Source organism: Heliangelus exortis, chromosome 12, assembly GCF_036169615.1.
Source record: "Heliangelus exortis chromosome 12, bHelExo1.hap1, whole genome shotgun sequence".
NCBI classification, from domain to species: domain Eukaryota; kingdom Metazoa; phylum Chordata; class Aves; order Apodiformes; family Trochilidae; genus Heliangelus; species Heliangelus exortis.
The window spans coordinates 15,737,689-15,753,078 of record NC_092433.1 but is presented as its reverse complement, the minus strand read 5'-3'; the positions used below and the strand labels follow the sequence as shown (position 1 = coordinate 15,753,078).

At 43.3% G+C, this 15,390-nt stretch overlaps 1 protein-coding gene across 3 annotated transcripts in view; it reads right to left on the bottom strand.

Annotated features, from left to right (window-relative positions):
* Positions 1–1,350: 1,350 nt before the first annotated feature.
* LOC139801679 (monocarboxylate transporter 2-like) overlaps positions 1,351–15,390 on the bottom strand; it is a 35,922-nt gene continuing 21,882 nt past the window's right edge. For all 3 annotated transcript variants that reach the window (XM_071756257.1, XM_071756256.1, XM_071756255.1), the window contains 3 exons: positions 11,788–11,931; positions 6,173–7,048; positions 1,351–3,352 (listed from right to left, as the gene is read on the bottom strand). In XM_071756257.1, the coding sequence (XP_071612358.1) occupies positions 3,060–3,352; positions 6,173–7,048; positions 11,788–11,931 (1,313 nt within the window). In that variant the 3' untranslated portion in view covers positions 1,351–3,059. The remainder of the gene's footprint in view (positions 3,353–6,172; positions 7,049–11,787; positions 11,932–15,390) is intronic.

Below are 15,390 nucleotides of genomic sequence, written 5' to 3'. Positions count from 1 at the left end.
TGTTGCCTGGTCTGTTGGCTGCTTTGGTGGTCACTGGGAATGATGGTTCAGCATCAAAATCAGGCTCTGTAAAAGGTCAAACAACCCTAGAAAAAATGGGTAATTGCTTCTATTAAGGTCACGAGCTAATGAAATATGAAAGATGTTTAATAATTGCATTCTTATGAAAGCCTTAACAATAATTCCAGCATATCTGATATCCCAAATATGCCCCACGTGCTCAGTATGAACATTTATGGTACAACACTTACACCTCTTGACATTCCCACACAGGTGCTTTCCAGACTTAAGCATGCATGTAAATACAACTAGTGTGTTCAATCTGCCACACAAATCACTAAATTAGATGCACAGGCACCTTCCACTCCTTCACAAGAGCTTTTTCTAATGGATATTTCATGTTGCAGGATTTATAATATCTTATATGTTCTTAGGAAAGTTTGAGAGTTTTCCAAGCCTGGATTACAGCTTGAGCCTGCAATGTGTTGGATTCATGGGACTTGATTCAGTGAAGCACTTCTGGGGCTATTCACTTGCTTAAAAATAGAGTTTTTTGGCTTTGCTGCATTTATCAGTGAGATCTGAGCCCACAGTGGGGAAAGGAGACAGAGTAACTGGGAAGAGACAGGCCACCCACTACTGAAAAGCAGTCAAAACCTCCAAAATGGTATTAAAATTTCCTGGCTTCTGCTGTGATAGAAATAGTACCATAATCTTAAAGACAGTGTATGTTTTTATGACAGAAGATTGAGTAGGTTAAATGAAGTAGCTGCTTAATGTTAGGAGACTTCTGAAGCCATAAAGAACTCCTTACCCACTGTAGCATACTCTGCCCTCAGGGACAGGTTAACAAAGGTGCCTCTTTTCCAGAGGATTTTCAGAGATAGCTGAACAAAAAGCTTTTTCATTGAAAAGGTAATCTATATTAACAAAGTTTGTGATCCAAAAAGCTTTCTTTGGGTTTCTGATGGACAAAAATCTTTAGCATCAGCTCCTGCAGTAAAGGCAGCTGAGGATCGGGGTCACTGTTTTGAGAATTAATGGATACAACCTGGTGGAAAGGTATAAAAATCATCTCATCAGATCCTTGGCAGGTCTTTCTTAGCTTCTTTCTGACTCCCTGTGAGTCCACACAATGGGAGGTGGGAGTCAGTCTGGCCCAGATCACTGAAAATGCCAAAGAAACCGAGGCAAGGAGTTCCTGGTGGTGGTCCTGGAATAAGAGGCTACGACTGTGGGTTGTATGACCAAGTACATGGAGCCAGGACTAGAAATCCTAAAAGGATAAATTCCTTACTGAATTGAAAGGCACCATTAACCTACAGATCACAACAGGCCAATCTAAACTAATTTCCTTTTTTAAAAGAGCTTTATTAAGTATATTAAAGCTTCCAGAAGGAATATTAGAAAATGTTCAGGACCTTATATTAAGGAATTTTTCACCGAAATACCACAGATATATTTGGCAGAAATAAGGAATATTAAAAACACAGCAATGAAAGCCTAATTATATTCTATAGGTTTTGTTTTTTCAGAAAAAATGCAAGATACTACATAAGGACAAAATTTAAGTCCCACTGAAGTCAATGAGTCCATGGCCAAAGACCATAATTCTTTAGGGGAACAAAAGATTTTTCACATAAAAAGGATTTCTACAAGATACAAGTGATCTAAATTTAAGAGTATAGTATATTTATGGAAGTATTTTTACAAGTTATTTTTCACAGTGAGTACACACATGATAATTAAATGCAGTTCTTCAGTGACAAAGTAATGAAAAAAACTTTATCTGATCACACAAGGGTGCCACTGCAGCAAAGAAAAAAAACACCTAGCCCTTGGGCTGCTGCTATCTCTAGATTTGCCTCAAAATCTTTGTCTTTTTTCCAGTAACTTGGAGCTAAATCCACAAAAGGCAGATGATTCAACTACACGATACCATGCTCAGCATCCACAGCTCCTGGGCAACAGCTGCTTCTTATAAAATCCATCAGTGCTTTGCTGTCAGAGTCCAGATCTTCTTATCTCAATATTATCACCTCTGGAGAAGGGGCCCATACGTGGCCTCAGCTCCAGCTCTGTCTGATTGATCTGGGGAAACTTTATTTCATGCAACAGGATGGCAAGAGGCACCACGGAGATGCCTTAACCTGGCCAGACAAGGCAGGGGCAGCTGTGCTTGGATTCCTCCAGGATGGATGCAACCTAAACAGCTTAAAAAATTATAGCCCAAGATCACAGCTCCAAGACACTGTTTAAAATCATTAATCCTGAGTAATATGAAGCATCAGCTGCTGATGTGTTCATCCACAGAGATGTGCCCAGCTGAGGGCAGAGGATCCCATTTCAGCTGTGCCATGCCTAAGGTTCATTCCCTGATGCAATGATGCCCCTACCTCCTCTTGTGCTTCAGTTCTTCATTTGTAAAATTAATTAATAGTAACAACACTTACTGCCTCACCAGGGTGTTGTAAAGAAAAAAAAAACATGCTAAAAACACTGTACATAGGCTGCCAGGCTGCCATTTTACCCACTGGTGAAGTGGGTATCTCCTGCCCTCCCTCTGTTCAAGCAGCTTTCTCATGTATTTTAGTATAAAGTCTGTTTTCCATTTCTGTGCTGCCAGGGGAAGGCAGCACCAAATCCCTGGGGTAATTCTGACCCTTCAAAAAGTTTCAAGGACATGGTGAGAAGATCCAACCACCACAGGGATCAATGAAAAGGAAATTCAGGCTTCCAGAAGCACTCTGCATTGACTCTGATGGCCATTGGCCTTTTCACTGAGTAGATCTGTAGTATAGGGAATAAAAGTGGGGTTTTAGTTTTACCCATACTAGGGCAACACTGGGAAACTAGAAATATCTGAACAAAAATGGTGCAGGACCTCTGGTATGCAAATGGATACTACATTTGTTTCTCTTCAAGTCTTCTCTGGTAACAAAGAAGAAGATGCACAAGGCACAGCATAGGGCAAAAATTAAAAACCCAGTGTGATTTCACAGCTGGTGTCAATTTAAGTAACCCAGAAGTGATTTGCCACTCAGAGCACATGAAAAGGTTTAAACTTCATTTGTGCCATTTGCTTCCTTTTTCAGTCCTTCTTGTTCTTCTCTCAAAGGTTCCAGCTCAGGTCCATCCTGTGCATTTTCTTTGTTCCAGTTATTTCTGCTTTCATTTTCTGTCCTTACAGATTTGGGGTCCTCTTCTTTTGCCTTTCTTTCCTTCTCCTCCTTGGCGAGCAGCCGATAATTATAATAATTCATGATGAACAGGAAGGTTCCTGCCAGGACCATCACTGCTCCACATTTAATGAACATATATTTATAGTCCCCAAAGGTATCAATAAGTGTTCCTGTAAAATACATATTAAAAAAAAAAAAAAAAAACAAAAAAAAAACTTAAGAGATGAAGCCAAGAATATTGTGTTTTCAGATCCTAAATATAAGGGGACACCCTTGTGGCTTTAGGATAAAATAAGACATTATCTGTTCTTCTGAACTCTTGCACAAATACTTGGATCCTGCAAATTCTTCACATGTTTCACTATAGCCCTCTGCATAGTGGACTGTGGGTAGTTAGTGCTGATACTGGAAATACTACTGATAACTTGGACAGTTAAGTAGGAGGGGACAGAAAACCTACATTGCCAAATCTGGACTTCTGAGACACCCCTTTTTTTTTTCCATGCAGAAACTGAGTCTTCTGATAACAGAGCCCACACTCTTTCCACTGGCTCAAATGACCAGCTACAAGGATGTCCATTCAACTTGGGAGTCCCCAGGCTGCCAACAAAACCAGCAGCTTTTAAGAAGACTTTTGTGAGATGGCACCTGGCCACTGAGTCTTGTCTCAGCCTCTTGACAAAGATCCTCCAACTTATTCCACTCACCATCATTAGAAGGGGATCAGGTTTTGGTCACAGCTGCCCCTCCTGCAGTTATCCTCACGATTTAAAAATGAAAGGGCAGAGTGTGGAACTGGAAAACATTCATTCCAGGGAAAGCAAAGATGATGCTGTCAATGCCAGATAATTTCAATGCCAAGACAAATGTGACAAGTTCTTCTCAAAGGTTAATGTCTCTGCTATGGAGTTACAGAGTAATTGAAGGGAGATGGCTTAATTGAAATGTCAGTGTTCTCCATTAAGTCCAAACATAATGCAAATCTTATTTGGATGATGATCCTGAGCACTAATTCCCCTTTACTGGCACAACTCACACTGCTCTTAACATCCAAAATCCTAATTAAGATCCACACCTAACCTGGCCTTCACAGCATGGATAGGAAACTGGCCCATCATCTGTCCCTGCCTTTCTGGACTACTGGTTCTTTCTTGAAAAGGGAAACCATTAATTACTTCTTAATTACTCCACTGACCCTAATGTGGAAAAGCTGATGATTAATTATCCCACTGCATTATACTAAGAAGGGGTTTTATGGCCACCAAGCAGATTTCTTTGTCACAAAAAGAATTTTTTAACTGGTTTTTGGTCAACGGTTTTTCCTGAATCATTCCTAGATGTCTTGCTGCATTTTTTTTTCAATGCACTGTGCTTTTTATGATACTGATGGAACATCAACCAAATGCTAATTGCAACAATTTTTCCTTTTTGCTAATCAGGATGACCTAGAGGTCTCCTAAAAAGGTTTCAATGAGAATTTTAATGAGTAGAGTATTGGAAATTCAGCAGTAGGATACTCTTGCCTCTTTACCTTTGAGAATAAGATAAAGTCATAAAACACACTGGGAACAATTTACTTAGTTCATTAAAGCATAACCCTGCAGTAGGTTATTAAAATGCCAAAGAACCAATAAATTTGCTGCTTATTAAAAGGGTGGGGGAAACCCCACAAAACTAATATTACTGGTTATATCACAAAACTGTTTTAGCCTCATTAGCAGTCTCTGGTCATTAACTTAATGTTCCACACAGAAAATTATGTAATTCAGAAAATGGTCATTTTAAAATTGTATTTTCTTTTGTTTGGTATTACTTAAATAATGAATCTCTAAGGCAGGAAGAGGATCCAGCTGTTTCTGTCACACTGTATGAGCTACATGGTAATCTGAAGAATTAAACAGTTCTGTAGAACGTGTTATACAGAGCAGCAGCCAGATCTCAAGTTTGAATCCAGAAAATGGGTTTAAACTGCCTTCTTCTGTGCATTCTTTAAATCTAAATGACACCATCATATCAAAAGAATTATCAAAGTTTAACTTTTATATATGCAAATACAGTCAAAACACACCTAACCAAACATTTTAACACACATTAAGATAACCAGTTTCCAAACCAGCTATTCTAGCTTGCCTAGAGGTGAAATGCCAGTGGCAGGACAGGGATCTTCACCTAATCAGGACTCTTGAGATGATGTCACCTATAAAGTCATTTAATTCATAACCAGCTCAGATTTGATAAGGAACATACTGGACCAAAATGCCAGATTCAATCATGGTGCCTTCCAGACATGATGTGTTCCTTCAAGAGAAAGAAATGAGGACATGGTATGGAGGGAAAGAAACAAAGGCTACAAAAATCCCAGATAACTACCCTCACCTAGCTTCAGATGACTCTGAGCCCTGCTGAAGGTTCAATATTGTCACCATGGACTTCTCATGGTCTCTGCCTTTCCATATTCAAACTATGCCATCAAAACAAATTTTTTTTTTTATTTTTGTAGCAGCCTTAAACCTATCAGTTGCTCTGAGATGACAGACATCTGTAAGAGAAAGTAGTCAGAATCTTAGAGATGAATAGGAAATAAGAGGTTTGAGTCAACAAGAGGATTTCACTGAACTGTTGTGTTTCACTGTGCTTAAATCGTGGTAGACTCCAGCCTTCTGCAACAGAAGAAGCCTTCAGGAGGAGTCATCCAAGGTGCAAGGTTCTTGGAGTTGAAGGAAGTCCCACCCTGCAAGTTCAGTTCAAGTTTTTGATCAAGGACTGAAAAATCACCCTGCAAACTCCTGTCTTCTACTGGAGGACTACCCAGAAATGAGAAAAGAAGAAACAGTGGAGAAGACTCCTAGGACCTTTCCAATTCCTCATGGGAAAACAGCGGGTGAGATGCAGAGAAAACACATTTAGAATAACTTCTTACAAACACTGCTTGCAAGAGGTCTAAATATAAGTGACAACCCAGTGGAAGCAGAGGAAGAAAATACACTCACCTCCTATAGGTGGTCCCAGCAATATTGTGCAACACTCTGCAATGGTGACCAGGCCAACAGCACTTGTGAACCTGGCAGCTCCCACAAGGTCCATGAGTGTTTCAAAGAGCATGGCACAAACCATGCCAAAGGCCAAGCCAAAAAAAATGGAGTAAACCACGAGCCCCATGTAGCCAGAAGCCAGTGGGCACAGAAGGTGGCAGGCACCATTGAAAGCAATGGAAAAGCTGAAAAAATATTGAATCCGTGGCCTCACCCACTTGCTGTTTGCAATGATGCCAGTGGTGGGTCGGGCAATCATGTCCACGATGGCAAGGATGGAAAGGAGGAAAGCAGCTGAATATTCATCAATGCCAATGTGCTTTGCATAGGGTGCCAGAAAAACAATGGGGGCAAAAAATCCCAGGAACATGAGGACGTTTCCAATCAGGTAAATCAAGAACCCTCTGTGCTTAAAAAGGGAAAAGTCAAGGTACTGACTGATTTTTTCACAACAGTCCTTTCCCTCTTCTTCTTCTGTTTTGGTATCCACAGGGACAGTTGTGGCACTGCTCATTTCCAAGGCATCCTTGGTGACCTCTTCTTCCAGGGCATCCTTCCCTCTCTCAGCTGCCTGGGTTTTGACTGATGCTGTGGCTGCCCCAATGGGTCTGAAAAGGGCTCCTGCCACGCAACAGTGTAATAAAATTGCCCCAAGGATTAAAAAGCTTCCCCTCCAGCCAAAATTGTCAAACAGGTACTGGTTGAGAGGAGCCAGGGTGCAAAGCATCACAGGGCTCCCTGCCATAGCAAGGCCATTGGCAATGGGTCTTCTCTTTAAAAAGTATTTCCCTATGATTATCACTGATGGCTGAAGGTTCAGAGCAAGGCCAAATCCTGCAACAGAGAAAAACAGTTGAGATACACAAAGGAAGGCTGGAGCCCAATTTATTCAGCTCATTGTTTTAAGCAAATTCATGGACAGATGCAAACTTTGCTCATGATATCCCAAAAATCTGGTTGCCACATTTGGGTAACCAGACCCCACAAAGATGCCTCAAGTCCAAGACAGCTCTTTCCTTTTGCACTGCAAAGCTCTTGAGTGGCAAACCTAGCACAGAGAGTTGGCTTCAGAATAAATGCTTCAAACTACACCCTCAACAAATGCTGCATATTTTTTCCCCACCACAGCAGCCTTCTTGGATGAGAGGATGGATCTATTGAAAAAATAAAATAAAATAAAAATACACTACTCCCAGTTAGAGAAAGGTTGGTCTGGCTTGGGCAGTGCTAACAACCAAAAAGCATTCTTCTCATGTGTGGCTGGACCCAACACCCCCTTCCATGGGTGGTGAGCACCCAACACTGCTGCCAGGCTGACAAACCTGCAGAAAAAATAACACCAAACTCCTCAGCCATTACTGACTTGGTGGTGTGAGCAACTCAGGACTGATGCAAAAGGTGAAGATGTCTGCAAGTACACAGCAAAACAGCTACTGAGGATGCTAATTCAACAGGATCCTAGAGTGTTTCTTTAATTAAAATTTATTTTTACTGCATTTAGATATATAAATGGCATTCTAAATCTGCATTGCTGATTCACTTTGCCAGCTTCTCTTGCACAGGTGAGACCTGAACACAGATACCAAATGCTGTGATGGTCCCAGCTGCCTCTGGGTCTGTTTGAGAGCACTAACTTATATTAATGTCTCCTTTTCAAACATTTCTGTGATGTGGTATTTCCTTTAAAAATTAAGTTTTCAGAACTCCATCAAAATTACATTTAAAAATCCTGCCACACATTTTCCAGCCTATCATCCAAGGAAAAGAGCCACACTAGAACAAAGCAGAAATGTAATCCTAGAAGTGATTATACCAGAGAACATGAATCCTGAAAATAAGGTCATGCAGATTTTTTCTTGTTCATTAGTCTATATAATTAGTTTATTTAACTGTGCAGTACATAGTTAGGCATATTGCTTTACAGAAGAGAATTTAGAAAGGTCAAGGTCCTCAAAATTAATTAAGGAACACCATCATTAGTCACTGATAGAGCAGAATCCAACTGATGCAGCAGAATTCAACTGATGTTGGATAGCTTCAGTTTGAACACTTTTACAAGACTGTGATTTTTTGCCAAGCCCAAGATTATTTATTTCTTTTAATTACTTGGAAGTTTTCAACATTAAAGGAAATTGAAATGGCAACATATTAAAATTAGTCTTGGTATGAAACACATTCTCAGCATGAACTTTTCTAGGCAGCCCACATACTTGGTAAGGTGTCTTTGGGAAGCACAACCTACTCATAATGCATTAGGGGCCAAACTCATCCCCATTAGAGGGCAGACCTGAGAACTACAAAGGCAAAACACAGCCTTGGTCAGAAAACATCCCTGACCATGCTCAGATATGGGAATCATCTTCTTTCACCTGGGAAGATGCAACACAGTGGATGAGACAGTGCTTTAACTCTGTATTTCCCAGGCTGGTAGGTAGGGGCAGAAACTGAACCAGCATTTCAACAGAATCATTTTTGGTCAGAACCCACCACGTGTTGTTCAGGGATGGAAAGTCAGACTGGGTGCCAGCTACCCACTTAACCAATAATCAACTCAGATTTTTTATTATGTGAACATTCATTTCCAAGTCAGACAAATCTAATTTAATATCACCCCATGCTCTTCCCATTAATTAAATCTGGAGAGTTTCAAATCAAATTACTGGAATTTCAATTTACTTTAAGCTTTTAGCAGACTTTAGTTGGAAATATTTATACCCCTGTTATTCCAGTTTTCAGAAACTACAGCAGCTTTTCCATGGCTAAAACTGTTACTCAAATAACCACGTTTTCTCTTTATTGGTGGTTTTGCATGAGCAGAAGCCAGCCCATGCCAGAAGGAGCATCCTTGCCTAGATTAAATACATCTCCCTCATGCTAGAAGAAAATCAGGGGTGTTTCAGGAGTGGGCTGTGGAGCTGTTAATCCTGTTCTTTATCACCAAGGGAAGATCCCACCAGGTATTTCAATGCTCAGCTTCAACAGATGAAGGCAAAGACTCAATTCTCATTAGTCCATGTGCTTTCCCCTAGATCCCATTTCATTTTCTGGTGGTCTAATTGGTACAGATTGACCTAAACTCTGACCAGTTGTTGCTGCCTCTATTTAGCTTGGAAATTTCCTGCCACTGGCTCAGACTCGAAGCAGCAGCTGCATGCCTAAACGCCTATTAATGCCTCCAAAGCTGGCAGCTACCCAGGCTGACAGCTTGCAAACCCCATTTCTTTTTCTAAATGCTACAGGGAAACAAGGAGGAAGGGAAGATGGGTTTTACAGCTCATGCCAAGGGCCTCGTGCAACCCACTGCTTGGTGCCACCAAGGATGGAGCTGCCTCCGACAGCAGAGCCCGGTGCCTGCCCTGCATGCAAACGGCAGAAGACATAATCAAGAAAGGAACTGAGATCACCATGTCTAATCCTTCCACTGTAAGTAGATATTTCCCACTCTGCTCCTCTGGAAAGATTTCTGTTCATGTGCCAAAGGCATGGGACAGTAGCAGGGACCTCCCTCCCAGTACCAACTACCCTGGTTTTATCTCCATCCCTATGAATTACAGGGACACAGTCCCGTATGTCAGCCTGTTCTCTCCACAGGCTGGAAGGAAGGAGGCTTGGCAGGGCATGGTGACTGCAGGTGGCTTTACAATCCCTGCAAATCACCTTTACAGGCAGCCCTTGAATGCTTCCATGTTCAAGCCTGGCCAGCCAAAGCACTCCAAGAATAATTAGAGGCATCAAGCATCTTAGCAGGATTACAAGCATCTTCCTTTCTCTGTTAAATTAATATTCCTTGCCCAGCACACACACACACACACCCTGTGTCTGGAGGTGCTGGGCTGTTAGCTGAGGCCTCACCCTTCCCAGCAAGCAGGAGGGAAAGATGCACACAGAAAATCCACTTTGCTCTGAGGAAACACCATGGCAGTGAAGACAGGAGGGACATGGGGACAGCTTTGTCCCTGTACCCTCTTTCTGGGATGAGGGTTTCATGCATGCATGGAGCACAGCTCACACTATCAACTCCTTTGCATGGGCAAAGGACTAAATTTAGACTGAATAAGAGCAGGGTCTTTATAAATGTTAAGCTCACTTGGGTTGGACACAAAATTCCCTGCTATGATTTTTTTTTTTAGGCAGTTACTTCTGAATATAGGAGCTGGTGCTTTCCTACAGCTCTGTTTCTTGCCTGAGCCCTTCTGCTTAACAAAATGTATACTTTTTTAGCAAAGGATTTATGGTTTTTTTCTCTTAATCCAGTGTTAGTCAACTTGCTAGAGGACATCTGTTTAGCATGGAATGACATAAGTTCATTAATCAGTAAATACTGAATTTATCCAAGGGAGACACTGGTTATTTTTACTTCTCATTGCTAGAATCTCTTTCAAGGAATCTGCAAGACTTATGTACTCAGTAATAACATATTTTCCTCTAACTACAGTGATTCTCCTTTAAAAGGGTAAGGTTTAAGAGAAGGAATCCTACATGGGGATTTATTCACTTCCATACAGATCTAATAAAGCAATATTGGTGCAGGAGAACAGTGTGACAATCTTGCTGTTCCAATTTACTTTGCCAGTGGCTGGTTTTATTGATTTTAAATGTTGAGCTCACACTTTTCATGTTCAGAAAACAGTAACATTTAAGGCAGCTGCAGAGAGAGAGGGAACATTCATTAAAACATACACCTTGCAACCTCAGAAGCCAATTCTGAACACGTTATGTCACGTTCTCAGGCAGATGTCCTAACTGCACTTGGAAAAACATTGACTGTACCTTAGACAAAATAATCAAACAAAAATGCTTACAATTAAGCATCTAGACTCAGGTGAATCCAATTCACTTACCTTTAAAAGCAATAATCCAGCACCTGCAGGCTTTAAAGATGCTGGACTGAGACTATATCACCTCCTTTTTGAGTTTCCAACATGGAAATTCATATTTCAATACAGAAAATTCAAAGCATAACTTCATTAAGGAAATACAGATATATTTTTGTGCGATATTATCCACATTGAGAAATTCCCCATCAATGTTAGGGGTCATTATTTTCAGATAAAGGACCTTTTACCCTCACAAGCAAGCAAAGGACAAGGAAACAAAGCAAATTTCCAAAATCTCATTTCATGCACCTCACAGAGGGAATATCACACGTAGTTACATAGGAACCCAGGTGCTTTCTTCACACTGGCACTTGTATCTTGAAAGGCTCACCTTGCCCAGGGCAGAGCAGAGTCAACCTGTGTTCACTTCAGCAGGAGCTGAGAGCACTGATGCCCATCCTCACCCCTGCCTCTGGCCAAGAGCACTCAGCTGCAAGGAGCACATCCCCTGCTAAGATCCTGCACGCGATGCTCACCCAGGATCCCAGCCCTGTGCAGGGGATGTGCTCTTGGCTAAAGATCAGCTGGAGCACCCCAAATACAAGGAGCCCACCTTTTTTTACCCAAAGCTCCCACCACCTTCTCATCTCACCGGGTTCCCCTTGCGTTTGGCCAAGGTGCCCCAGGGTGGGTGCCCAAACCACCCATCAGAAGTGTCCCTTGGGTGCAGGTGGCAGGCAGATGCTTTCTTCTCACCTGTGATGAAGCCCACGCAGATGTAGAGCTGCAGGATGGTGGTGCAGAAGGCAGCTGAGACCATCCCAATGCCACAGAGCAGCCCCCCAAACATAACCACGGGGCGGCTGCCGTAGCGGTTGACGAGGATACTGCTGATGGGACCTGAGGAAAAAGAGCAAAATGACCCCTGAGGAATCATAGAATCAAGTTAGGGGTTGGAAAGGACCTCAAAAGATCATCTAATCCAACCCCCCACCCCTGCAGAGCAGGGTCACCCACAGCAGGTCACAGAGGAACACATCCAGGTGGGTTGAAAGGGAAGGGATCTTCTGAAAGAAGGGTTTGACACAAAGAGGCAAAACTCTGCAGCTTTGGTACCCCTGGGGTGCTGCTGGCAGCTTCTGGGGTGACTTCAGGAAGAACACAAAATACAAGATAATCCACACTGTGTGGAGGTGGCAGCACATCCCATGCCACACCGTGCTGTGCCACTGGTGACAGCTCCTGCCCCCAGAACTTTGCAGAGAAGGCAAACACAGCAATAAGTCAGGTGAACACATGATCCCAATACAGGAGCTTCTTGATTTAATGGGATGCTAAACCACACACAAAGCAGTGGTTCATGTTACGAGGCTGCTCACATGAATAGTGTTGCATTTTTAATGCCTCTATTTAATGCAATTCCAATTCTGCTGAGCAGGACTGAAGCTTCAGAAGAAGAGTTCTTGATTAAATCTTAACAGCCATCTATGTAGGTAGAAACAATGTGGGATGATGGATCAGCAGGAACTCAAAAGAATCAGTTTGGTCTTGCATTTGGGTAAAGGAGCAGCTCAGAAGAAGTCCAAAATTATTAAAGAGAGAAATGACTTCACAAAGGCAACGTTTAAAGCTGAGGAAGTGGAAGGTGCCTGCAGCTTTGGGCTGAGGAGGAAAGAAGGGAGCTTTGTGTGTAGTAGGCTCAACGAGCTGTAGAACAAAAAAAAATCAGAATTACAGAATAATATTCATCAGAGGGACTCTGAAGGGCTCAGGCCCAACCTCCTGCTCAAGGCAGAGGCAACACCCAAGTTAGAACAGAGAGAAAGCAAACTGAGCAAGAAAGAGAGGTCCAGAAGACGAGCTGTGAGACATAAGAAAAAGATCCTGTATTACTCAAAACCCCTGAATAAAAATGATGCTGAAAATGAGGCAGGGGAATACAGGCAGCATTTTATATCTTACCTGATCACTACTCAGCACACAGCAAGGGTCTTTTGGAGCCCTGTGACCCCATTTGCCTTCATTCCTGCCATTACCAACAGCCCACACTGCACACACAGATTACCGGCAATGGCTTTTTTAAGCTTAAAGGCATCTCTGGAGAGTTTGACTGTGGGATCTACCCTCCCACAGAGCCATTTGGTAGGATATTTACCTTTGCTTAAATAATCCCAGCCAGAAATAGTGCCAGAGCTCTCTTCAGACCCTGCAAGCCACAGCCCAGGAGTCAGACCCCAAAAACCCAAAATCCCCTCAGCGTGGCTGGCAGCATCCAAACAAGTTCTCAGCTCTTAGGCTGTGCAAGAATAAAACACAGTAGGTGTGACTGGGTCAGTCTAGGGAGTGAAGCCCACTGTTAAATCTGTAACATGTGAAATACTTCTCACTAAATGTCTAAGGTTAAAAGAGCCATAAATGAAATACACACAAACACAGTCTTAACATCACCCCTGTGTGACCTATGAGCTCGTCCTGTTGAATGCATCATTCAATTAAAATTTCTGTGAGTGCAATAACATCATGAAGAGGTTTTTTTTCTCCCAAGCCTATAACTGGATGCACATGCATCCCTCTGCTCACAGAGCACTGCAGAACTCAATGAAAAGTTCTGGGGAAGGAAACACATCTGTCAGATCAGCACAGCAGGAAAGGGACCCCTTTCTCACCCTGTTTCCCCCAGTCAGGGCTTGGACTTGCATCATGCTTGTCCTGTAATCCCACAGATTGAGCCAGTGTCCCTCAGAAAGGTCCCAACACATTCCCCTGCAGCCTAAGGGCACACAACTCTTCCACTTCCCAATTTTCCACATGTCTGCATTTCTCCAATCTAATTACTCAGCTAAGAAACCGTGGTTACAATTACCCCTCCCACTGGAAGGGAGTTTCACATTAAAGCCCTGAAACTACAGGATGCCAGACCAGGAAGCAGAGCATTTAAATCCCACAGGGCTAAGGCCTCTCTCCTGCTTTGACTCAGAGGAGTTCTTGGGAAGAGGAGCTCCTGCAGTGAGAAGGAAAGCAAAATGCTCACTTAGGTCCCACTCTTGGAGCCCCCATCTCAGGAGAAGGGGACTTGTGGATTCACATCCATCTTACTCCAGTCCCTAAGCTGTCACACTGGTTTCACCCATTAGTAAGGATAGGTTTGGACCATGACAACAGATGTTAAACTGGAAAGGGATGAAGGTGGGACACATCCTGCTCTGCTTTTCCAGCCCAAGGAAGAGGCTGGAGCAGATGAAAGAAAATGTTAGAATCCCAACCACTGGCTTTGCAAACATGAGCATCCTTCCTGCAGTCCTGGGGCACCCTCCCTGAGTGTGCAGTGTCCCCAAGCACAGCCCAGCTTCCCAGTGATCCCTTATTAAGTCACAAAACCCCAACTGGTCCCTTTATATGTCTTTTCTGAGCTCTCAGCCATGCTTTACAGCTGATCTGCATGAGCTTAAGCAAACAGACTTCCTCTGCTATAACCAGCACTATCAATTTTATGGGGGACCACCTGTCCCACTTGTTTGCCAGTCCTGGTGGGTAAGGTGTAGTCTCAAAGGTGTCACCTGCCTGGGCTGGGCAGAGCTCACAGGGAACTCCAGAAGCACCATAAGTCTGAAACCTTCACAGCCTGAAACCTTCAGTCCAGGCCCTGTGAGCTTGCTCTGTTTCAGCAGCACAGCGTGCAGGATCCCAGCACACAGGATCCCAGCACACACTTGGGAGTGATGGTATTTGGTCTCCTTGAGCAGCCTCACCCACACAGGTGGGTGGAGACCCCTAGAGAGAGACCTTAGAGGGCTGGAGACCTCTAAGTCACAAAGTGCTGCCAGCTGGAGGAGAAGACAGAGCAGAACACTTGAACTTTCCACTGGAGAATCCACCCACAGTGAGCCCTGACCCTGCAGGGAGAGCACAAGCTACACCTACACTTTACGAGACACCAGAGAATCCAGCCCAAGGACTCAAACGGTTGGGAAACCAAACTTCCCTGAGCTGCTGCTGCAAGGTTTTGCACTAGTCCTGAGCAGACCTTTCAAACTCACTGAAGCAAATGCAAAATCACATCCCCAAAATTACTTCCACTTAAGTCACCTGGACCTACAGCGACGTCCATTGGCTTTACTGGAGCAGCCTTTGAAGAGTTCTCCCATCTCCTGGCAGGGACCTGAGCACGCAATGTGTCACATAGCTGTGCACACTTCAGCCTGCAAGCCCTGCCAGCTCGGGCAGGCGTAGGGACCCCAGACACTTCCACCTTCCCCCTGCCCAGATGTCTTCAGTCATCAGCATCACAGCATCACAGCCATCGGATCCCAAAGCACCTCCCGGGCTCTGCCACGTGTCCCCCAGAGCACGGCTCTGGCA